Genomic DNA, 25,462 nt, shown 5'->3' with positions numbered 1-25,462 from the left:
AAAACCCACTAACTGACAAGATTTCCATAATTTAATGTCTGGTAGGAGTCTCCAGGATGAGGAGTAGTGGGTAGAAGCAAGAGAAGAGTGTTACAGGCAGGACCAACTCCCATCTTGATGCTTCAGGAAGCGACTACCTCACCAGGACACTCCTGGTTTCCAAGGGTCCTCTCTAGAGGATCCTGGAAGGCTCAGGGGAGACTTACCCTTTCCGCATGACATAGCCATAGAAGGAGTTGAGGATGCACTTGTGGGCCAGCTGAAGGGAGTCATAGAGGATCTCCATGTTCTTGCAGCGTTTCACTTCAGAGGCATCTCCTGTCTCCACTGCTGCAGACAGCTTCTTCTTCCACACCTGCATGCCAAGGGCAGAATGAGGACAATTCCACATATCACTGCTGGTGGCACCCAACTGGTTTCCACTCAGTCCCAGTATAGCAGCTCTACAGCTCTATCCCAGCTCTACAGGAATATCTTTGCCAAAGATCAGCATCATGAGTCAAACATCCCATTTTCTTTCGCAGCACAGGAGGGGTTGGCCAGAGGCACTTTGTCAGTTGTCAGATGAGACTTGCAGCTCCCATCGTTGATCGGAATTCAAGCAGCACCAGCTATGTTGCACCATATGTGCAGCACGGAAGAACTTGATATACTGCCTGATGCAATCCATCATGCCTAGATAACTGCAGAACCACCAGTGTAGGAAAAGCCTCTCTGTCAGTCCTAAGAATAATGGCAAAAGAGGCAGCTGGAGGAACTGCAAAGCAACAGGCTCTTTAATTAACTCTGCCAGACGTAGAGCCCCTGGGCCTCCTAGAATATCTTGGGTTGGAAAGGACCTTAAAGCTCATCTCATCCCACCCTCTGCCTTGGGCAGGAACACCTTTTTACTAGACCAGGTTGCTTTAAATCTCACCTAACCCAACTGGCTTTGGACACTTGGAGGGATAGGGCAGCCACAGGTTCTCTGGTCAACCTCTGCCAGTGCCTTACCTCCCTCACAAGGAAGAATTTCTTCCCAATAACTAGTACAACCCTGCCCTCTATCAGTGGGAAGCCAACAGAGTAATTCTTTGAGGTTTTCAGCAAGGCACAAGAGATCCCCAGGCTTGGCAAGACAGTTTGACCAGCACCCAAGCTTGGTACCTTGTGCAGCCCCTTGAACTCATATCGGCGGTCCCGGAACGCTCGCACCGTGTCCACGTAGAAAGAGTTTTCTCGTTGGCAGATGGTGGTGACTCGCTCCTCCACCTTGGTGACATGGATCTTCTTGTACGCCTTGCGGCAGTAATCTGGTCGAGGGAGAAGGCAGAGGGAAGTTCTCAGGGATGGCTACCCTGCTACAGAGGGATGAACAGGGATAGGGAGACAGCTAAGCATAAGGCATGGGTGAGTGGCGGACAGCCCTACTGCAAAGGGAGAGGAAGATCCCAGTATGGAAAGATGCAGGACATCTTTATGGAGGTGGAGGGCAAGGGAGAAAACAAACTAATCATATGGCCCACCTACAAACCCAGGCTCTGCCCCCAACTCTGCCCCAGTTGGATGGTTCTGCTGGACAGCTTCCCTCCAGGTGATAGGATAATGTGATGTTTCTCTTACATTAACTGGCTTTATTTAGCAGCCTGACAAAAAAATGGAGCCATTCATATTTCAGCTTAAATCCATGGCTCTCCAAGACAAAGGGAAACACTGACAGAGGTACCAGTGCCTGGCTTCTTGTAGGAAGCACACTTGAGTCTGTTGGGATCCTGGAGAAGTTTTGAGACCAGCCTGACTTCACCCCACAGCCCTAGGAGGGGTGACTACTGCTGAATACCACTCATGGTCCAGGTTGCAAAACACTGCCAGGATCATGACCTTGATTCATTTTTTTTTACCTGCTAGGCGCTTTTTCTCATACTTGGCTTGTTCTTCCTGGGAAAGCTCATGGAAGGCACGGGGTGGTCCATCAGGGAACAAGGGAGGGAACTTCTCCGACTCCAGCTGCTGCTGGATGCGGTGGTACTCACTGCGGCTGGCAGGCACTGCAGAGGAGGGCAGTGATCAGTCTCTCAGAGGAGAAGCAGGAATTTGGCTCCATCTCTGTGGGCTGTACTTACTGAACTCTCCTCTCCACTGCCATGTCATCCGGCGCTGACAATTGGCACCTGGCTTGTTGAAGTCACAGGCAGCACACGTGGCCTCATCCACCATGGCAGAGGGCTGGATGAGGTAACAGACACACAGGTGTTAGAGGGGACAGGTCCCCAAATGACAGCTCATGCTAGAACAAGTGTTGAGTGGCAGGAGAGCACAAGTGTGAACATCAGAGATAGTACTCAATGAGTTCCCCTTTCCAGAGCCTTTCAGGAGCATAAGCTCCTCAAAACAACAGCTGGGTGTTTGGGAAGAGTTTTTGCTAAAGCTGCAGCTGAGTCTCTGAAGACCTAGCCATCCAGAGAAGGACAATAGAGCTAGGGAAGGGTCTGGAGCATATGTCTGATGAGGAGCAGCTGAAGAAGCTGGGGGCTCAGCCTGGAGAAAAGTAGGCACAGGGAAAACATTCTTGCTCCTACAACTCCCCGACAGGAGGGTGGACCCAGGTGGGGGTCATGCTCTGCTCCCAGGGAAAAAGTGAGGAAACAGCCTCAAGTTGTGCCAGAAGATGTTTAGGTTGGATATTAGGGAAAAGATCCTTCACTGAAAGGGTGATCAGACAGTGGCACAGGCTGCCCAGAGTGGCATTCTCCTGAAAGTATTTAAAAGCCATGGGGATGTGCTACTTGGGCACATGGGTTAGTGGTGGCTTTGGCAATGCTGGCAGAGTGGTTGTACTCAATGGTCTTAGAGAGCTTTTCCAACCAAAATAATTCAGTGATTCTACAATTCCATGGCATCTTGACCAAATTTCACACTCAGCCTCATCTGCTTCCCCTACCCTGTGCAGAAAGTTCAGCTCTTGCTTTTAAGGGGATCCAGAGGGACCATCAAGGTTATCTGGAGTCAGATTAGGAAAGACAAGACTGATGTTACCCACCTGCAACCTGTTGGTCAGAATGATGTTTGGGTACATGGCCCCCACATCCAGATGATAGATAAGAGGACACTCAATTCTGTTGGGAACATCCTTCAGGGAATTCAGTTTGGCCTTGATTTCATCACAAATCTGTGGTGAGATAAAGAGAAGTGAAACTAGGACAGGAAGGAGTTAATTAATCAACTATTTTTGAATTTGGTTCTTCTTCAGAGGGACACTTGCCACAGGCTCTGGGGATGGTCTAAAGGACCAGATCAGGGTCTCCTCGACCCCTGGTGCTTTAGGTTTTGATTTCAACGTCCAGGAGAAGCTTTTCTGTAGGGATACCTGGGAAGTGGAAGCAGCTGCTTCCTAAATATGACTTGATCGAGGACCTTTTCAGTGCAAATGTGTCACCCTTGTGCCAAGAATGACAAGAACAGATGAGGACACAGAGTGAAAAGGAAGAAAATAAGGCTTTTATGGAAAGGAAACTTTGGCTTAAATAGACTGACATGACACATTCTATTTGATTGGTTAATTAATAAAAACATCTTTCTCACACATCATCCTTGAGAGGAACAGAAAAGCAAGGTGGAAAAACACCACCTGCAGATTGTTTAGACTAACAAGGTGTCACATACCTGCAACTCACTACAAATTCTCAAAGCTACTGTGAGAAACGATTGCTGTTTCTCTCTCCCTGACCAGGCTGGCATCCACACAAATGGGTTAATGGAGACAACAGCTAAGACCAGAGGTCCCCAGTCTAGTGCTGCCCTCCAAGAAACTCTAGTCTTGGATTTGGAGAGGGGCAACCCACACTTTTGTAGCTGATAAGAAGTGGGGAACAAGAGCATTTGGGATATCTTAGTGGTCTGCCTTCTCCCTAAATTCCTTGCGGGCTCTCTCAGAGCTTTGCTCCTGGTTGAACTCATGAAGGGAAAAGCAGGAGCTGCATTCCTCAGATGGGGCAGAGACCCTGATCCCCAGGCTGAGCTGTAGGACTCAGCCTGTAGATGGGCTTCTTAGTTTCTCTTTGTAGAGCATAAACCAAACCCAAACAAGCATTTTAGAGCTGCAGTCCCAATTTCCTGCCCAGCTCAGCTGTGCTGCAGGTACTGTACCTCCTGGAAGTTGGTAACCTGATCCAAGGGAAGACCCTCCTCTTCCTCAATGGCATGCTGCAGGGTCTTCTCCACATGCTGCACCAGAAAGTCGAAGGCAGCAGGATTCTACAGGGACATGGAGATGGCAGTGAGGCCATAGGCAGCTGTCCCTGGCTGCAGGCCAGAAGCTTCTGCCCCGCACCCCTGTCCCTGCTTCGCTTGGGGACCTCTAAGCTGTAAAGGGCATGTTGAGGCACTGGGGGAGGTGATGGAGGTAGCAGAAACAGGTAAAAAACCCTCAGGAAGGGTTCAAAAACAGCTCCGTTTGAGAGAAGACAGGACCCCAGGTGACAGGCATAACTTCCAAGAAACGCTGGCTGAAAAACAAACCCGAAACCCTGCTTCATCACCATCCCCTGCTGTCAACAAGCTCTGGATTGCTTGCTCTCCCACTGAAGCACAGATGGCCACTTAGAGATCTCCTCCCATCCCCTCCCAGCTCAGCTTCAGGTATCAAGGGTCTCCTGGAGGTTGCCAAGCATTGGAACAGGCTGCTGAGGTCAGCGGTGAAATCACTATCCCTAAAAGGGATCAGAAGATGTGGCACCTGGGGACAGTGGTGGCCTTGGCAATGTCGGGTTAACAGTTGGACTTGGCAGCATTAAAGGGCTTTTCCAGCCTTACTGATTTCTGTGATTCTAGACGCTGCTCTAGAAGCCCAGCAGGGATACACTAGAGATGCCAACAACAGTGGAAATGCTATCCCCTCCCCACCACGCTGCTCCATGAGGACCGGGGCTGGCTGCTGGCCCATTACCATTTTGAAGCGGCAGGGAATGTCACTGCGGAAGACCCCAGATTCCAGTGCTTCCACGTGGCCTCCCACGTAGGTCTCCGAGTCCAGCACATGTCCATCATCTGTAAGTTTGTTGAATTCCTGCTCCTGCTTGTTGGGGAAGATGATGTTGGCATGGTAGGCCTGAACCATCAGCAGTGCCTCGCACAGTGTCCCAGAGCCTTTTCTTAACACCTGCACATGAGAAACCAAATCTAGATTCAAATTCAAAAATAGTAGACTCAAATATCAGGAGAAACTTCTTCCCTGTGAGGGTGGTGGGGCACTGGAGTAGCACAGGTTTCCCAGAGAAGCTGTGGCTGCCCCATGCCTGGAAGTGCCCAAGGCCAGGTTGGACAGAGCTTGGGGCAATCTGGTCTAGTGGAAGGTGCCCCTGCCCTTGACAGGAGGGTGGATGAGATTATCTTTAAGAAGCCTTCCAACCCAAACCAGTCTGTGATTCTGTAGAAGTGCTGTCCCAGCACTGGCAAGACTGGACTGTCACACAACGACCTGGACAGCTTCAGCTGGTGACACATCTGCAACACCACTCCATCAAGTGCCTTTGTCAGCTCAACCAGGTGGGAACAGACTGACATCTACATGCTTAACAGCTTCCTCATCATCCTCCCTACAGCTGACAACAGCCAAGTTGAACAAGTTCACTGACAAGTGAACTTGGCTGAGCATAGAGCATCAGCCATACTTTCTAGCTTTCTAGCCCCAGCCCTACACTGCCAAATGTCAGGTGTCGTCTTCTTGTAGAAACCTGTCTCCAAACACCCCACGGCTGTAGGAGAAAGGAGTAGCCTCTAAATCCACCTCCCTGCCACACATGCAGAGTATCTAGGTAGTGGGAATCAGATCTGTGGCCAGAGCATCCCTGCAGTGTGGGAATCATGGTACTTCACCCAGAAAAGAGATCATCATTTTGGAAAAGCACTCACCTCATCAGGCTCCATGGGAATGATGGTACACAAGGCGAAAATGAAGGGATGTACGTACTTCATATACATGTAGTAAGTAGCAACAGCATCAGACACTGAGTAGGTGGCCAGGGTCTGTCAAGGAACAAGAGAAGCAAATGAATCCCAATCCCACGCAAGAGTGGTTCAATGACAATGGTATTTCATTGCTTCCTGCTGGACATTCTCCTATAAACAAGAAGAAGGAAAAGGCATATTTCTCCATAGTCTAGGCTGTAAAGAATAATGTGTTTGCTTCTGAGGCCATTCTGCTTTAGCTCTAGTCAAACAGCAACATGTCAGCTCTAACTGAAAAGGAACAGGGAAGATGAACTAAAGGCACAGAATCCACCCAGTTTGGGCCTCAGAAAGCTGCTACAGGGCTCAGCAGAACCTCCTGCTTATGACACCTGGAGCACTAACCCTCTCTTATTCCCCCACCAGGTCTCAGTTCTTCGTGGTGTTTCTGATTTCAGTGGTGCTTTTCTCCCCACACTGATGGAAATAAATACAGAGAATGCACAGTGCAATGCCAGGGCCAGAACCAATTCAGGGGAATCCTGGTCCTTCTCCCTGTGAGCTCCAAGGCATGGGAAGTCTGAAGAGACAGATTCAGTTAATTTCTCAAAATCCACTCTAAGTTAGAGACTCAGTCATAGTGCAGCTGTTCAAGGCTTGCTTTCCCATAGAGCACGGAGAGAGAATACCTGAGGCTCCTCCGTGGCCATACGGCACATCTCCTCAGGGTCCAGCTCCACTGGATCGTAACCCAGTTTTGCTTTAGCTGCTGCTTTCAGGTTGTGACTTCCCACTGGAAGGTAACTGTCTCTCTTCACCCACCTGGACAGAATCAGGAAAGTATCAGTTTGTGCAGACAAACCAGGCCTGACCTTCACAACAGGATCAAGATTGTGAAGGGGACTTCGACTACCATGGGGATCTCTCACCAAGGACAGCCCAGCATCCAAGAAGACTGGATGCAGTTGGACAAGGCTGTCCAACTTTAGCTAGCCCAACCAGAACAACCCACACAGCCCATCTCCTCACCACTGCTCATAATTTCTACCTTCCAGCTCCCTCAGTGGCTTTAAGATAAATATTTCACTGCTGAAGGAGACCCCACCTGCAAGAACTGCAAAGACATCCAGCTGTGCTCCAGAGCCCAGACTGCTCCAGGGGGGAAAACTGACATAAAACCCTAAAATTCTGTCTCTCCCATATGTCCTTTCATCTTTCCTCTATGTCAGGAGGCTGGTAGGTGAGACTATAGTCCCTTTCCCTGCTCTAATGGCCAAATCTTAACCCGCTCCCTCTCCCTTTCTCTGTCCTCCCAAATCAGCAAAGACCCAAGTCTGCAGGGCAAGAGCAGTCTGGGAACCCTTCAGGGGAAGGCTTGGCAGCTCCTCTGGAATGCAGCATGCCAAGGGGAAGAAGACAACACAGGAATGGATTATCACATAGCCGAAGAAGGTGACACACAAAGCTTCCGACAGAACACGAGAACAGTATTCAAATACAACTATAGGTATTTTTTCTGAAGAGATAAAGATACAGCTATGTGGTAGAGGGGCAGCATTAGGTACCTCAGACAGTCCATGTGGATGCACTGGGATGCTTTGTACTCTCCCTGGCTGTCCTTCTGAAACCCAATTTCCTGATACATATTAATTCCATGAGCTGCTGCTCTTGCTTCCACAAAGGGCCTGAGGAAAGAGGAAGCATGAAGAGAAGGAGCAGAAGAGCCATTTTCCTGCATCTCTAACAATGGTTCCATGATCGCTTTGTTACAAGATACCTAATGATTTTTTCTTGTGATTTATCTGTGTATAGACTTCCAGGTAGGACTTGAAACAACCTGGTTTAGTGGAAGGCGTGTATGGTCATGGCAGCAGGATTGGAACAAGATGGTTTTAAAACTCTGTTCCAACCCAAACCATTCTGTGGTTGAAGAGGCAAAACTGCTTGCTTGTATCCTGCATCTGAAGACAGAGGTGTGTAGTCCCTCTCCTGCTTCCCCAGGCTCACCTGCACATTTCTTCCAATATCTTCCAGGTCTCTTTTGACTGACTCTCTCCCTGCTCTCCCATGACTGAGCTCATCCATATGCTGACATTCCCACATTGCCAAGGGTTTAAAAGCAGCTCAGGCAAGTGGATAGGACTCTTCAGAAAGTCCTACTGCCAAGCCAATGACCACAGGATTTGGCGAGGTGCAGGACACAGCTGCTCCACATGTGGCCACATGGCCTCCCCACACATCTGAGCTACAGAAGGATGTTGAGGATGTTGCCCTCTAGCTAAGGTGACACCTTGCCAGTTTAGTCATCATCCCTGATCTTACCAGTCAAAGAAGTCTCCATTGTATGTGACAATGATGGTGGGTTTGGTCTCCCGGACATGTTCAAACCATCTCTGGATTAAATGAGCCTGGCATGAAACAGAAAAGATGTGTAATTTAAGGAACTTTACCTCCCCAACAAGGAGGTGGTGGATACCACACAGTTTGTTCTACCCTTCCTCTTTCCTCTGCACCTAGGCCAAACCTGATGTCTCTCACCCTTATTCCCAAGAAACAAAAGCACAAGCAACCCTGCTGGACTTACTGGGATCCCCAGGGAGGCAATCTGCCAGGGAATGAGCTCTCTGGCCAAGAAAAGCTCCAGGCAGGTAAAACTCTGCAGAGCAGAACTGACTTACCTCATCTGGTTCGTTAAACACACAAAATGGACCCTCATACTCTGGCTTGGGAGTAAACTCAAAGTCTTCAATGTTCTCTGAGACAATCTCCCTGTTTGTGATCAGGTAGCCCTGAGGAGGTGACAAGGAGGCAGTGAGGACAAGTGAGTGAGTTGTCGCAAGTCGCAGACAACTCAAAAATGCTGCCCAAACAATGGGATGCTTTTCTCTTGAAAGCCAGAGCTTCTGTTAAGGGGGAACAACATTTTGGGAGTCATCGATTGAAGCATCATTGACCATCGGAAAAGGAGGCCACAGAGAGACAACATAGGACACCAGTGTTGTCTCTCTCCTGCAGAAGCACCAACAACCTGGGCTGGGTTCCATGAAATACCACCCAGATGTCAATGCCATTCCCACAGGCACACATCATGCAGCTGGCAGCATGACAAGCCTGGAGACAGCAGGATTAGAGGGGAATGCTGGACTGCTTCTTGGCTTTGCTGCCCAAACCTGAATGAAACCATCCTGGTAACCTTACCTGCCCATCAATCATGTAGGAGATCATCATGATCTGGTCTGTGTCTGCATCAGGAAACTTCAAAGGGAGTTTGGTTGTTTCAATATCAAAGGCAAGAACAACAGGATCCTGGGCAGGACCAAATCCATTAGAAAAGATTCCAGAGCTGACTGAAAGGGTGGTTCCCATAAAACCCAGTGTTGGTCCAGTAAGTGAACCAGAACATCCCCATTAATTGTTTTAGCGCTTTATCAACCCAAAAATCACTACCCAAGACCAGTGTTTCCCCTGCCACCATGGTTTTACACTGGCAGCACATCAGACGCCAGTCTGTTGGGGCAGAATATCTGCACAAAGGATGCCTGCCCAGTGCTCACCGGCCTCTCCACAAGGTCATCTCGGCGGGTGATTTCAGGGGGGTGGGTGCTGCCCCGGTATCGCACGTTGTACCAGTGAGCCTATGGAGAGATGAGGGTGGGCAGTGCTTTATGGCAGGGCCACATCCCCACGTCATTCTGTCCAGCTGCTGGGGATGAAACTGTGGCAATCACAGGCAGCCCAGTAGAAAAATTCAAACTATGGCCACGCATTAATCAGGTAGTTTTTCTGTGTGCCATTAAATAAGAAGCCCAGCAGAAAAGAACTGAGCTCTAGACACGACCTCATTGTCACCAATACTTTTGTAAAAGTGTTGGAGAGAAAAAATTTTTCTGTGCTTCAGGAGTGTGATTGGGAAAGCAAAGCTCACCACGTGGATCTTCAGGTCGATGGAAAGGCGAACATGGTAAGGCACATCATACTCCCGCATATCCACAATGTTGTCCATCTGGTTGGCACTTTTCTTTGAGGCTCCTTCCTCATCTGTGCTTAGACTGCCTCCACTCAGAACACTGCAAAAGCAGAGGGAAGCAGCCACCTTACCCATGTGTCACACAGAATCACTGGGCTGGAAGAGACCTTTAAGATCATCGAGTCCAATCCAGCCCTAACACCTCAACTAAATCATGGCACTGGCTGCCACATCCAATCTTTTTTTAAACACATCCAGGGATGGTGACTCCCCCACCTCCCTGGGCGGACGATTATAGTACTTTATCACTCTTTCAGTAAAAAACTTTTTCCTAACATCTAACCTAAATTTCCCTTAGCTCAGCTTAAGACTGTGTCCTCTCATTCTGTCAGTTGTTGCCTGGAGAAAGAGACCAACCTCCACCTGACTACAGCCACCTTTCAGGAAGCTGTAGAGAGTGATAAGGTCACATCTGAGTCTCCTTTTCTCCAGGCTAAACAATCCCAGCTCCCTCAGTCGTTCCCCGCAGGGCTTGTGTTCCAAGCCCCTCTCCAGCCTCATTGCCTCCTCTAGATGCGCTCAAGCGTCTCAACATCCTTCCCAAACTGAGGGGCCGGAACTGGACACAGCACTCGAGGTGTGCCCTCACCAGTGCCAAGTACAGAGGAAGGATGACCTCCCTGCTCCTGCTGGCCACACCAGTCCTGATACAGGCCAGGAGCCATTGGCCTTTTTGGCCACCGGGGCACACTGCTGGCTCATGTTTAGTTGGCTGTCAACCAGTACCCTCAGGTCCCCTTCTGCCTGGGCACTGTCCAGCCTATAATGTTGCAGGGGGTTATTGCGGCCAAAATGCAGGACTGGGCACTTGGATTTATTAAACTTCATCTTATTGGACTCTGCCCATCCCTCCAACCGTTCCAGGTCTCCCTGCAGAGCCCTCCTACCTTCCAACAGATGGACACACACTCCCAGCTTAGTGTCATCTGCAGATTTACTAATGAAAGACTCAATCCCCTCATCCATGTCATCAATAAAAACATTGAACAGACCTGGCCCCAGCACAGATCTCTGAGGGACACCACTGGTGACTGTCCCCAGCTGGATGCAGCACCGCTCACCACCACTCTCTGGCCGGCCATCCAGCCAGTTCTGAGCCCAGCACAGAGTGCTCCTGGCCCAGCCGTGGGCTGCAGCTTTTCCAGGACTGTGCTGTGGGAGACAGTGCCAAAGGCCTTGCTGGAGTCCAAACAGACACATCCACAGCCTTTCCTGCATCCACCAGGTGGGTCACCTGCTCACAGAAGGAGACCAGGTTGGTCAGACGCGACCTAGCCCTGCTAAACCCCTGCTGGCTGGGTCTGACACCCTGGCCATTCTGTAAGTGCTGCATGATGACACTCAGTATAAACTGTTCCTTTACCTTACCAGGTACTAAGGTTAGACTAACTGGCCTGTAATGACCAGGATCCTCCTTCCCACCCTTGGGAAAATGGGCATCACATTGGCCAGCTTCCAGTCATCTGGAACCTCACCAGTGAGCCAGGGCTGCTGGTAAATGATGGAGAGCAGCTTCACCAGCTCATCTGCCAGCTTCTCATCACCCTGGGGTGGATCCCATCTGGTTCCATAGACTTACGAGCATCCAAACAGCTCAGCAGTTCTCTGACTGCCTCCTCCTGGATAACAGGGGCCCATTCTGCTCCCTGACACCATCTACCAGCCCAGGAGGACAGTTGTCCTGAGGACAAGCCATCTTCTCACTAAAGACTGAGGCAAAGAAGGTGTTAAGCTCTTCTGCCTTCTCCCCATCTGCATCTAGTAGAGAAATTCCCTCCTGCATCTAGTAGAGAACCAAGGCTGCTCTTATCCTTCCTTTTGCCATTAATATATTTGTAAAAACATTTTTATTATCTTCACAAAAGTTGACAAATTAAGTTCTAACTGAGCTTTGGCCTCTCTAATTTTTTCCCCACATGCCCTAGCAATCCCCTTAAATATTTTCTGAGATACCAGATCCTCATTCCAAAGATGATACATGCTCTTTTTATTCCTAAGTTCCTTCAAAACCTCCTTGCCCATACAGGCTGAATGTTTGCCTTGTCGACTCATCTTTCAGCGCATAGGGACAGTCTGTGCTGTGCCCTCAAGACCTGTTTTGAGGCACACCCACCCCTCTTGGACTCCTCCTGCTTCCCAAGGAACTCTCCGAATAAGTCTCCTAAATAGGCCAAAGTCTGCCCTCTGGAAGTCCATTGTGAAAATTTTACTGATGCTCCTCCTTATTTCACCAAATACTGAGAACTCTGTAATTTCATGATCACTATGCCCCAAACAGCCTCCAATCACCATATCTCCCACCAGCCCATCTCTTCTTGTAAATAACAGATCTAGCATAGTCCTTCCCCTGGTGTCAGTCTACCAGGGACACCCACTGGCACTGGTGACACTGAGAGCAGGATTCAGGGACAGGAGAGAAATAGAAAATGTTGGATTATTTCTGTCTTGATCACAACTAGAAGTAAGGTTGCCCATTGCCTCTCTGGACCCTTTCACAAGGAATAGGCGAACTATTTGACAGGCAACCAGAGATACCACCACATCCCATCCCATCAGCTCTGGGGCCTCTTAATGTACAGCACAGAGCTGGAAGAACCACCCTGAAGATGCGTGGCAGAAAGGCATAGCAGGAGTCAGACCCAGGCAAGATAACTCTGAGGAGAGCTGGGAAATAATCAAGAGGGTCTAATTATTAAGTGGGTGGTGAGGCACTAGCACAGATTGCCCAGAGAAGCTGTGGCTGCCCCGTCCCTGGAAGTGTTCAAGGCCACATTGGACAGGGCTTAGAGAAATCTGGTCTAGTGGAAGGTGTCCCTGCCCTTGACATGCGGGTGGAAGAGATTATCTTTAAGATTCCTTCCAACCCAAACCAGTCTGTGATTCTGTAAAAGTGCCGTCCCAGCACTGGTCTAGAGGAAAATGTCCCTGCTCATTGCAGGTGGGTTGGACTAGACAGCCTTTAGAGGTCCCTTCCAACCCAAACTACTATGGTTCTATGAATTATTAACATGAGAGACTGACTGAGTCCCTTGCGGGGAGCTCCCACCTCGATAGCATGGTTGTGTAGACATCACTCGCCTGGTCCTGCTCCCTGTTTTTCCTCACAGCAGGAGAGATCTCCTTCCGCACCTTCACCAAGTCCTCCACCGTGTTGAAGGACAGCTTGATGTAGTTCCTCTTCAGGCCTACCAAGTGGTTTGGCTGCAAAGCAGCAGGAGAATGGCAGCTCAGGGATGGGTACCACAAGAGAGGGGTGGAAGGCCAACAAGATCGATGCAGGTGGAAGGATTGGCCAAAAAAGAGATGCTGATGGGTGGGACAGTAAAGCACTGAGGAGAGATTAGCCAGTCCTGCTGCTTGTGCAGGCACCCACAAGTGGGATTTACCCAGGGAAAAAAAGGAAGAATAGGTCAAGCATGAGCAGCACCCCCCTCCTGCAGTATCCTTCTTCCTCCAACCACTTTAATTCTAGAAATTAATGTCCTGAACACATTGTCTGAAACGACTGATATGTTCAAGGAGAGGAACATAATTACTGCTGATAAGCAATTAGCCATAGTAAACACATTTCTGAGATGCCACAGCACCAGGAGACTTTAATCGAGCATGCGGCTTTCTCTCTCTGCCCATCCCTAGACCTGTGCAAGGTCCAAAAAAAAATGCCACAGAAGGATACAGACCAGATCCAAGTCCTCTTTGGGGACAGTTTCCAGCTTTGCAATCTTCCCTTGGAACTTCTTGGAGAGGAAGGAGGACACTTCCCGCTCACAGCCCTGTCAAGAGACCCTGGAGTTGAAGAGTGCATCTCTGTCCTTGGGAGGAGATCATCCCAAAGCAGGCTGCCCAGGAGGTCTTGAGCTCCCCAAGATGCTGTCTCCTTTCCTGGGGAGCTCAGCCCTGCCCCTCCTCACCTTCTGGGTGGCAATGTAGAAGTAAGGCTTGTAGGGTAGGGCCACCTAGGAAGGAGCAGACAGACAGTGGTGACAGGCTCTCTCATGGGACACTGCACCCACTTGGTCCCCCCGGCACCCACCTTGAAGCGGCTCCCATCCTCCTGGATGAAGTAGTAGTCCACTGCGCTCACTGACTGCCGGTCCTCATCCAGCACCTCCGTCTGCCCATGGGCACCAAGACTCAACAAGGTCCCTTCATGAGACTACCCCGGGACCCTTTTCCCCCGGGGTTTACCGGAAGTCTCCGTGTGGGACTTCCCCCCCGGTAGTGACAGGGAAACATGGGAGACCCAGTAGGGACATTGGGTCTCCTCCCCTGAGTAGGGCCGGGGTCTATCTGTCGGAACTGCCTCGCACGGCACTACCATGGCTCTCCCCAGGGGACTTCCTCCCCAGCTCCCTTTGTGGGGCATCTCCGTGGGACACTCCCCCCACACCCCGGGCTGTATCGGGGGTCTCCCCATAGGACTCCTGCCCCCAGCCCTAACTGCCATAACTCCGTGGGACTCCCATCCCTGGTACGGCTAGGGTGTCTCTGTGGGAAAGCCTTCCACAGGCCCTATCGGGGATCTCCCCACGGGACACCCAGTGCCCTGTGTGTTGCCTGCTCGCCTCCCGCCGCGCCGGCCCGTACCGGATGCATGTTGATGAGCCAGCCCGTCCGCTCACCGGGCTCTGCGGGCCGCTCGAAGCCGAACAGCGCGTCCAGCCGATCCGTGTGCTGTGCCCGCTCCAGGCGCTTGAGTGCAGACAGCGCGGGGGCATCGTCACGGCCGGACCCCGCGCCGTCCGCCTGCTCCCGGGGCCCGCCTGGCCGTCGGCCCCGCCGCACTGCCTCGGGCTCGGCGCCGTCCCGCAGCCCCATCCCGGCCGGTCCAGGCCGCACCTCAGCGGCTCTGCGGAAGAAATTTCCCGCGCTGCGCCCGATTCTCGCGAGAGCGACCTCCCTTACAGCGCCCCGCGGCGAGAGCAGCAATCGGAACGCGGCCCCGCCTCCCCCGTGGGCGCATCCCACCAATGACAGGCGTAGCTCCCCCCCCCTCGTCCCGCCCCCGGCGCGCGCCCCTCACGCCCCCGCGGCGAGGCGGGCGGAAGCCGCTCCGGGCTGCGGCGGCGGCGGCCGGGCGGAGGCTGGCCCGGCCCGGCGGCGGGGAGCGCGACCCAGCGGGACCCCCCGCCCGGCTGCCTGAGCCCCGGAGCCGGGTCCTACCCTGACCCAGGATGTGGCTGCTGCTTTCCCCGGTGTGGATTCAGGTAGCAGCGAAGCTAAGCGCGGGTCCCAGAGTGAGTCCCAAGTGGTATCTAACAAAAGGTTAACCACAAGTAATATAGTAACAAGACGTGCAGGTGAAGCAAGCAGGATAGCAAAGAAAAGCAAGATAACGGGACAGGTAAGATAACAAACAAATCAAGTTAGACTGTAAAACAAGAAGCACCAAGGCATGTGCTGAAGATAAAGGCAGAAAGTTCAAATGTGAAGAAGACTACAGAAGCCTTCATCAAAAGACCACCAGAAGACTGATGACCACCACAGAAGAACTAATGCATGCGGCAAAAGCAAAAAACTTGCAAAACCATGACACAGCTTTATGCAAATGTGAGTATGCTAATGAAATGTTGTAATTGTGACATTTCAGGGAAGGACTTTTAAAATGTAACTGAAGGCTGCAGACAATCGAGTTTTTGGCAGAGAGATCCCCCTCACTTCCAGCGCTGAATAAACAAATACCTGCTCTGTAGCCATCTGACTACAGAGTTTTATTTTGTTGCCCAGTTTTGGGCTTCAAGAGACACACAGGTCCCAGAGACACACACATGGATGCAAACACAGGACACCCAGGACTCACAGGCACCGGACACACAGATGGCCACCTACAAGGTGCTACTGTCATCAGCACCTTGCACAGGACCCTCATCCCACCCTAGCCCCCATTCCCACACCCCTGCATGTGCCTGGTGTCCCCCCAGTTCAGCAGTGGCAAAGCCCAGGCAGATCCTTCGGGAAGGGCCAACCCCAATTAGTTTCTGGATCGGCCATGGATTAATGTGTCCCCTTTGTATAGAAAATCATGCTATGAAAAGCCAGTGTACATAAAGGAGACAGTGTTGGAAATTATACAAGGTTTACCATTTTTTTATGTAACTTTAGTCAGGTTAGTTCACCTTTGTCCAGGGGAAAAGGGAATTGAAGTTTCTTTTCAAATGATTCTGTTTCACTGGGTGAAAACTGATGAGTTTAACACCTACAAAGATTGGGAATAGCCAACAGACACAGATACCAGCAGATAGGCAACCTTCAACCCCAGATACTGCCCCCTGGCATGGTTGGAGACAGCTGGTCCAAAAAAGACTGATAAGAACCAAGAAATGAGGAACAAATTAGCCTCGGAGGTGAAGAAATCCATAAACAATAGGAAACCAAATACTAAGAACTGCGTAACTTGGGAGCAATGCACATTGAACCAATAAAGTTTCTATGAGGTTTGACTGTATAAAATATAGGGAAAATCTAGTAAAATTTATGTGTCATAGAATGATTTTCTCTGCATATCTAGGCAATACGTGGGTGAAATTTCTGTTTTACATTCTGGCCAGAATAAAGCAATGCCTTGATTCTCTAATGTTGTTTTGTTCTTTTAAAAGTTTTAAAGTTTTTCTAAAAGATTTTTATGCTTTCTGATGTTTACATATTTCTACTAGGGTTTTTATGCATGTTCATGTAAATAATAATTGTTTTGTTTTCTTCTTTGTGGGAAGAGAGAATTGATGGACTGTTAGTTTGACCAGTGTGGTTGGAGAGGTGACAGTTTCACCCTCCAATCCACTGTCACTTTTGGGATTCTATATATTGTGGAGTCAAAAAACAAAATTCTCTCTTGTTGCTCTTCTTCTTTTACATCTAACGTGTGTGTGTGTGAGTTATTTCATGTTGTAGTGTGACACACTTAACACTAAAAATGGTTGTTGGAGAATTTTTTGTTCTTGCCGCAGTTTCAGTGACACATTCATCCTTTCTATTTGACCTGAATTCTGAGGGTGCCAGGGGGTATGGAGGTCCCACTGAATTCTCAAAGCAGCCATAATCCTTTGAAGGATCCCTCTGTAAAGTGAGTTGCCCTGTCCAAGTCCACTGCCTTAACAATCCCATATTCAGAAATCATTTGTTAACTGATCAAATAAGTGATCAAATCCATCAGATCAAATAGCTGAAGTGGCTAGAAACACATCTGGCCGTCCTGCCAGAGGTGGCATACCACTACCACTATTTAAGCCCTCTTGCCCAGGGCATCACAAATACACCTGACATCTCTGGAAGGACTTATAGCCCAGGGTCGCTCCCCCACCTTGCAATCTCCTTTGTAGTCTGGCTATTAACTTTAGCCCAGCACCTCTCAATAGCTCGTTTGTTAAAACAAAATAACATATAGCAGAACATCTTGAGGAAGGTCTCTGCCAATCCTAGAGAGCTCCAATTACCCCCTATGGAGTTGTTTTAACATTTGCAGGGTCAAAGCTCCTGGCATCCACTCTTTACTGTCCACTGTAAATCAATTTTTCCCTTTTTTCTTCCTCACGACCTTTAATTATCTCCAACTCCTCTGGTGGGAAAGACAGCAGTAGCAGCATCACTACTTCCCCCTTCACCTGGCAATGGTTAAGCCACAGGGAGCAAAGGGAGGATCCTGGAGACCTTTGCCAGAAGTGCTGCCTTCTGAACCTCTCCATTGGCCCGTTGATTACCTATCATCTCTTCTGACTACCCTGCCTGATGTCCCATAACATATATTATTTCTACCTCTTTTAGTAAATCCACCACCTCCAATAGGCAAGTAATTGAGCTCTCATGAGTGGACTTTTTTTCCTCTGCAAGTTAATGAACCTCTCTCTTCCCAGTTTTCCAAATTCAGGTACCACCCCACACGCATACTTTGAATCTGTAAATATTCACTACCTTTCCTTGATACACTTTGCAGGCTTTTATTAAGGCATACGATTCTGTGGTCTCTGCTGACCATGTGCATGGTAGCTTCCCCTCTTCTTGCAATTCCCTTCCTTTTACTATACCATATCCAGAAACTTGTTTTCCTCCTATTACTCTTGAAGATCCATCAATAAACACTTTTCCCCATTTGGCCAAGGAGTAGCCTGTAAATCTTCCCTAGCTTGGGTGTGGAGATCTGTTACCTGGATACAGTCATGAGTTTCCTTTAGGTTTCCTTTCCTGGGACCAGTTAAACAGAAGACTGTGTTAAACCCTTACCCACTTCTCAATTCTAAATCCTCCTGTTCCATTCAACAGGTTTCATACTGTAACAATTTAGTGCTGGTCATCCATTAGGACTTTAATAATCCTGCCATCAGTTACCATCAAAGATGTGGCTGAACAATTCTGCAGACAATAGAGCCTCAGTTACTATTAGAGGAAATAGTGGGGCCACCCCCTTGTCAAATGTTTTAGCACTAGAATTCCTTTGGCCCTGTTTGACATGCACATACAATTCAAATTCCTTTTCTGAGTCTGGCTAAAGTTTTGCTCTTTCTGGTGTCCATACCACAACATTGGGGCTATCTGAGTTTTAAAAATCACAGAATAAAAAATCCTTAATCCAGGTCCTGCAATATCCTATTGTCATAGATGAGTAATGTGATGGTTGACTCGCACAATTAGAGGACAAATATTATGTGTATGTTAAGAAGTTTTGTAGATGTATAGTGTAATGAACAAAGTTCCTGATACTCCTGGGCAGGGCCTTCCTAGTTCACATGGCAGCACTGAAACAACTAACTCTAGCTGAGTACCGATATTGAAATGTTAATTAGCTAATTGCTCTGTTTGTTTTCTCTAAACTACCTGGAGATAACCTGCCTCCCCCCACCACCCCAAAATTCTGGGACTAAAATGCAAATAAGAAAACCCCCTGGGATCATGGGAATGTTTTTAGGGGATAAAGAAACCCCTAAATAAAGAACTAAACACAGTAGAGGGGGATAGACAAATGCCCTAGCAGAGGAAGAGGGAAACACATCCCCTGATCGACTTCTGTCCGTCATCATCGCCTAAAAAAGACTAGACTAGAATAGGCTGTGTGAGGTGGAGACAGAAAAGACAGAACCCCCTGGTGCTGCCATCAGGGAAGGAGCGGGGATAGCTGTTGTTCTGGACTTCAGAAACAGACTGCATGCCACGCTTCTCACCCTTTAGCCACCGTTATGCCACAAGGGAAGAAGAAGGGACAGCTGCTGCTCTGGACTTCAGCGACAGACTCTGCACACCTCCTTCCTTTCGGCCACCTGGGAAAGCTACAACAGCGGAGGCGAGCTCCGTTCAGGCCCCCTGCCCAGCTGATCTTTATAATAAAGAGCTGAACATTAATAAAGTCATTAGCCCTATTCATTTCATATAATTATGTTTCCCCCCCTCTTGCATTATTATCATGGGATGGCCTGGGTAGTCGGGTCGACTTGCTACTATGGTAACACCTGACCTCCAATCAGAATATAAGAACATGATCTTCACCACTGGACAGCGAAGAAGGAGTCGATGGACAAGACTTTGGGAGGAATTAAAGAGTCAAGGGGCAGAACATTCAGTGTGTGGATGAGCACATGGTGATAGAATCCTTTGCTCCCAGTGCTGTATACTTTTTATAAGGTTTTCTAACGTTGACTCAGGTGGGGGGTGTGGGGTTGGAGACAAAGAGACTACGCACCCCAATGTTCATGTGGCAAACAGAGAGTTTATTCTCAAGCCCCTCCTTATAAAGGGCATTTGAAAAATCCGGTCTGGATACTTTCATTGGTGTGATCTCTACGCTCCTTCAGCTTCTGGCCTGTGAAATGCCTGCAGCCTTGGGAGAGATGTGTCTGGGCAAGGCCCCTCTCAGTAAACCCAGGGGCTTGGTACAAGCCAGCCTGCACTGTGATACATGGCAGCAAGGTTTTAATAAACCTTCTAAATTTTTGAAAGTGAGTATCATTTTTCACACTATTAATCTTAACAATTTTCACAGCTCCCCTTCAGTCCTGGGCAACAACACCTCTAAGATTCCCTGGACCCCCACTGGGCCAACACACTGCAAGCATTCAGTCACAATATGCCCCTAACATTCAACCTTTCTCTCCATCACCTCTTCCCTCCCTTCAGACACTCCAAGCTCCCCTCTTCCAGCCAGAAAGTTAAGCAATTTCACAGTGGCTTCCCCTACCATCTGCTCCAGTTCTCCCGACAAAATCCAGTCCTTCACATACTGCAATAACCTAATTCCTAGGTATGGAGTAAATACTTTTAATATCTTGCCCAAATATGACCAGTGCTTCCGTGTATGCCTGTGGAAGGAACATCCATGTCTTTATTATTTTCCCTTCTCCCTCTTGTTCTGATGCAAAGGCAAAGTGCTGTTTACTCTGCTCTGTAAGTGGGCATCCCCAGAAATCATCTTTTAAATCCACTACTAAACAGCAGCAGTGTGAGGAGGAAACCTGGTTCAAGATGGTATAAGGATCTGGGACCACAGAGTGCCTGGGTTCAAAAGTCTCATTTATTAGCCTTAAGTCCTGCACCATTCTATTCTATAGGTTCCATCTGATTTCTTAACTGGAAGTGTCAGGAAAATTAATCCACAAACACCAACCAGAGGTTTATGTCCAAAAAGGAGACAGAGGAGTCCTGTAACCTCATTCAAATAAAGGGAGAGGCCATGGGGTGTTTTCCTTGGGGTCTGTCAAGTTTTTGGGGGACACAGCCTCCTTTTTATCCTAATTCCTGACCACATGTCCCTGTCTCTTTCCCCACTGGCTGAGGTCCTTGAGAGGTACCAACTTCCCAAAACACCTAAGACCCCCTTCTAATGTATGCCCCCCTCTTTGTCTTTTCCTTGTGTCACTCAGTGGAATTCCTTGTGGAATTTATGGTTCTTCCCACTGTTTCTTTCTTCTCTTAGTATCCAGTTTTATTTATTGGCAGACCTACAGTTTATTGGTGAAGACAAACTTCTCTCATTCCATTCATCAATCGGTGGAATCTTTCCCATTGTTTCTTTTATCTCTGTGCTAGTTTTAGCTACCAGCAGACCCGCAGCTGGTTTGTAAAGACAAGTCCCTCATTCCTTTCAGCAGGATAGGAGTGTTATAGGGAGACATACATGGCTCCAAAAGACCCCACTTTAACAGGGACTCAATAACAGGCTATAGCCCCTTCCTTCATTCCCTTGAAAGAGGGTATTGCTTTTTCAACACCACTTATCCTGGTTGCTTCAGAGTAATTTGGAGAGGCCCCAAATCCAGTTTTCCATATTGCCCTGGGACTGCCAACACTTCTGGATTCACTTTAGCATAAGCTTTATCAGCACAACAGCACTAGCCTCCCCATCACCCCTAACAACAGTAACTCGCACTCCCAACTCAGTCATGAAATCCCCTCCTAGCAAACAACAATCCCAACCAGGAACAAACAGAAACTCATGCTTTTCAAACCCATCTCACATATTCACTGCAACATTCACCAATAGCAATTGAATAAAGTGCACTGGGTCATCTTTCCCACTTACTCCCTGAATTATTAAAAGAACCCCCTTTGACATAAAATTCAAAGTAAACAGAGACTCCCAAGTCTACTAGGAAACACATGTTTTGGTTCAGACCCAACTTGCACGTTATCAAGGGCTCCAGTGTGGTGAGCCCCCAGTACAATAGGAATCCTGACACCCTTAACAATCCATTTCTAAAGTTCTATTTTTTTTTCAAATGGCATATTGATTAAAAACTGCCATTATCCTTGCCTGTACCTTTACCTTTTCCTCATCCCTTCTTACATAAACGGGATGTGCCTTTCTAACTAACCCTTGCAAGGGCCCACTCTGTCACCTCTCCAGCCAGTGCTTTCACTGTTTGTGGGCTCTCATGTTCCCAAAGCCACTGAACTCTGTGCAAAATCACTCACCACCCCGGTGACCCAAACAAAATCCCTTCCTATATCAGACCAGGCTTTGGTGCTAGATTGTATCTTACACCGTATACCAAAACCAGTCCCAGATGCATGCCCCAGCACAACCATCCAGGCCTCCAGGCTGCTCTCCCAGCACCACAAGCTGTGTAAAGCACAAGGTCCCAGTGGATGGGCACAGCCAATGGTGCCACAGGGATGGGCAGGCAGACAAAACATCCCACAGCCTCATGGGGCCGGGGGGCCACTGCAGCCCCTGCCTGAGGGGATGGTGGCGTCAGACACCACCCAGCGCTGAGCCCTGCAAACTTGGCTCTGTCCCACACCTCCCGCACAGGTCCCCAGTCCATACCCCCAGTCCTGCAGTCTGACACCTGGTCTTGGCACTCCTCACCATAGAGAAACCTCCTTAAGTTCTGAGTAGTAAGTGGAAAAACACAAATCCTCCACTCTGGCTCCATAATGACCTGGAGAGGGGTGGAGGCATAGAAACAATATCTCCCTGTTTTCCCTGTCCTGGAAGCTGGGAATACAAAAGACTTGGGCCCTGTATTAGACTGCATGTTTGGAAGATAAGGTGGAGAACATCCCAATCCTCACTGTTTCTCTTTCCTTATCACATAGTCCCCCTCTGCTGTTTGCCTTAACCATATTCCTCCCTACTGTCCTTCAAACAATTCTTTCCTAAACCACTAAGTCTCCTGTTGCAGAGAGTCCTTCTCGACTTCCCTTATTGCCCCTTCTGGGTGTGGCGATTGCTGAGACCCTTTCTCAGTTTTCCCTTAATGTTCTCTCTGGCCATCCATCCCCTGTTGCTGAGACCCCTTTTTGACTCCCCTTATTGCCCTCTCTGGTACTTACTTAATTACCTGTACTTGTACTGGTACATGTACTTAACTACCTCTGGGAGAATGTGCAAACCATCTCAACATTCTCCCAAAGGACCCTTCAGAGGTATTTTGGGATCATTATCCCTTTCCTTGGTTTTCTTTTACTGCCCTCTCTGGGCATCCTGCCATGTTTTACACCCTGAGGTTCCCACTGAACTGTTCACCACTGATGGTGAGATCTCCAGTGGTCTTTTCCTGTAGACTCTTCATGGACCTCCCTGGTCTGCCTCTTGTCTGTAACCTGAACAGTCTTGGGTGCCCCATCAATTGCCTGCTGCAGGCCAGTGCTGGGGAGATTTGGTCACCTAAAAATTGGGTGAGGCATGCCTCCAGCTCCTCTTCCCATTTGCCAGGCCCAGGCGGTGAAAAGACCCTGGACAAGTTCCTTGTCTTGTATGGAAAATCATGCTATGAGAAGACAGTGTTCATAAAGGAGACAGAGGAGTCCTGCAACTTTATTTGAATAAAGGGAGAGAGGCAACTGGGGTATACGTCCATGGGGTTTTCTCTCTCCACGTTTTGGAGGATGCAGCCTTCCTTTATCTTAAACTTTTGGCCACATGTTGCCCTCTTCCCTTCCCCATTGGCTGAGGTACTAGGAAGGTACAGCCTTCCTGAACCACCTACCACGTATTCCCCCTTGAACCTGTCATTTCCCCCCAAAGTTCAGCAGCTCCAGCTTGTGCAGACCCGTTTGTCTATTTCAGGAGTCAAACCTAACCCTAACCCAGCTCTGGGTTCTGTAACAAATCTGCAACTTGATGGAGATTTTAAGACTCGTTTCAAAGACATTAACACCAATACTTTCACCCATCAAATTGTTTTAAAGAAATTAGTACACATATTTCCTATCACTTTCACTGCCTCCCTTCTCACCTTGCAGTCAGCTCTGTGTCCTCTCTGTTCTCATCTTCCTCCTTTTAATAACACATCCTTGTTGCACTGAGGATCTTCAACCCTTCCAGGAGCAGAGACACACTGATAGTCTGTTTCCACAGTGTTGCAGTTTAAGAATGGTATTCCCCAATTTAGTGTTGGTAATGAAACTTTCCAAATTATGCACCACCCTGTGGGGGGATGGAGAGGAGAATTGGAGGCACAGAAGGTAAAAATCACAGACTGAGATAAGAATAATTTACTGGAAACAGCGTTGAAATAAGAAACAGAACAGTATCAGGAACAGAATTAATAGCAGTGTGTACAAGATGGGAACAATTCACATGTGAGTGCTCACCATGTGGAATCTGATGTTACCCTGATCACAGGCTTCACACTACGCCACCAGAAGAGACCCCTTCCCCTACCCTGTGCATAATATGAGGTGGTACAGAATAACCCTCATCCTGGCCATGCCCCTTGTGGCTACTGCAAAAATTATACCTGTCATGGCTGGAATCAGGACATGCAGCAATGTGCTCTCCATATGTTTCAGTGAAGGAATAAATAAAATATAATTAGTGAGGCAGAGGCCTCATTTCAACCCACAAATCCACAGAGAGGTGAGGAGCATGTCACCACTTCCCTGAAGCTCCTTTGAGCTTCCCAAACTTGCAATCTCCGCTTAGGAAAGTCTAAATTTTACCTGAGCTTGACCCAAAAATCTCTTTGTAGATTCTTGCTGCCAGAACAGATTGTCCTGCCCTGACTGGCATGTCCAGCAGCAGGAGATTTAGATCAGTGATGGCATTCAAATGGTCCAAAAAGGAACTGACTTTATGGATGTGAAAAACAGAATTTAAAAATATCCTGCTGGTTTTCTTCTGAATGTGCAGCAGCTGCTATTGAGTCAGACTTTCCCTGAAGATGCAGGGACCTGTGTGTTATTGCTATTTTTTGTGGGTCTGTCACCTGGGTGCTGTGGAGTCAGGTTGCCTGTTTGCTCTTTGAGTGGATTTTGTTCCTTTTGAGTAAATAGGCTGGAGAGAAACGAGGGAAAGGTTTGATGTTGGGTTCATGTCAACATTGGCAGTTTGCTTGTGCATGAGGACAGGTCATTGAAGGCAGCCTCTGGAGCAGCAGAGACTCTGTCAGGGGGACAGACAGGTCTGAGGCATCAGCATTGGATTGTGAACCAAGGTCTCTTCTTCTAGTAACTTCTCACCAGGTGTGACACTGGTTGTCCTCTTCTGGCATCTGAGTCAGCCATGCAGGGCAGGGCTGAGACTGGATGGTTCAGAGGACTTATTGCTGCTTTGCTCTGTGGATTCTGCATTAAAAGGTCAGGATTTGGGTACTGGTAAACCTGACTGTCCTTCAGCAGCAAAAGAAATCACAGAATCATAGAATGGTTTGTGTTGGAAACAACTTTTAAAGGTCATCTAGTCCACGCCCCTGCCATCAACAGTTATATCTTCCACTAGGCCAGGTGGCTCCAAGTCCCATCTGACCTGGCTTTGGATACTTCCAGGGATGGGGCAGACACAGCTTCTCTGGGCACCCTGAGCCAGGGCTTCTGTCTTATTTACACTGAGTTGTCACCTGGGATCAGGTAGAGGTGAAAAGTGGGAATTGCACCACCAAGGAACTCATGGGGAGTGAATTTAAGGTTGAACATAACCTTCTCCAAAGCACTCTGGGCAGTGAGAAGGTGGATTCTCCAGGACCACAAAGCAAGCTGTCAGCCAGGGCAGCCTCTCCAGGGTCATCTTCCCAGATTTAAAGTGGTCCATGGAATATGGGCTGGTGTTTGTCTTCTGCAAGATAAACAGGCAACAAGGTTTTTATA

The 25,462-nt window shown here is 48.7% G+C and overlaps 1 protein-coding gene across 3 annotated transcripts in view; it reads right to left on the bottom strand.

Annotated features, from left to right (window-relative positions):
- The window catches only part of POLE (DNA polymerase epsilon, catalytic subunit), a 33,798-nt gene extending 18,966 nt beyond the window's left edge, over window positions 1–14,832 (bottom strand). For 2 of the 3 annotated variants that reach the window (XM_068177879.1, XM_068177878.1), the window contains exons 1-20: window positions 14,540–14,832; window positions 13,986–14,066; window positions 13,864–13,908; window positions 13,633–13,725; window positions 12,999–13,153; window positions 9,851–9,992; window positions 9,480–9,560; window positions 9,124–9,231; window positions 8,604–8,714; window positions 8,248–8,333; window positions 7,491–7,610; window positions 6,615–6,747; window positions 5,890–6,003; window positions 4,925–5,137; window positions 4,126–4,233; window positions 3,020–3,148; window positions 2,103–2,205; window positions 1,881–2,027; window positions 1,147–1,292; window positions 207–355 (exon numbers count right to left, since the gene is read on the bottom strand). In XM_068177879.1, coding sequence (XP_068033980.1) covers window positions 207–355; window positions 1,147–1,292; window positions 1,881–2,027; window positions 2,103–2,205; window positions 3,020–3,148; window positions 4,126–4,233; window positions 4,925–5,137; window positions 5,890–6,003; window positions 6,615–6,747; window positions 7,491–7,610; window positions 8,248–8,333; window positions 8,604–8,714; window positions 9,124–9,231; window positions 9,480–9,560; window positions 9,851–9,992; window positions 12,999–13,153; window positions 13,633–13,725; window positions 13,864–13,908; window positions 13,986–14,066; window positions 14,540–14,770 — 2,495 coding nt within the window. In that variant the 5' untranslated portion in view covers window positions 14,771–14,832. The remainder of the gene's footprint in view (window positions 1–206; window positions 356–1,146; window positions 1,293–1,880; window positions 2,028–2,102; window positions 2,206–3,019; window positions 3,149–4,125; window positions 4,234–4,924; window positions 5,138–5,889; window positions 6,004–6,614; window positions 6,748–7,490; window positions 7,611–8,247; window positions 8,334–8,603; window positions 8,715–9,123; window positions 9,232–9,479; window positions 9,561–9,850; window positions 9,993–12,998; window positions 13,154–13,632; window positions 13,726–13,863; window positions 13,909–13,985; window positions 14,067–14,539) is intronic. The other variant, XR_010994870.1, reaches the window with a different exon arrangement.
- Between the last annotated feature and the right edge of the window lie 10,630 nt (window positions 14,833–25,462).

Source organism: Anomalospiza imberbis, unplaced genomic scaffold, assembly GCF_031753505.1.
Source record: "Anomalospiza imberbis isolate Cuckoo-Finch-1a 21T00152 unplaced genomic scaffold, ASM3175350v1 scaffold_117, whole genome shotgun sequence".
Taxonomy (NCBI): Eukaryota; Metazoa; Chordata; class Aves; order Passeriformes; family Viduidae; genus Anomalospiza; species Anomalospiza imberbis.
This window is presented reverse-complemented; position numbering and strand designations above follow the sequence as displayed.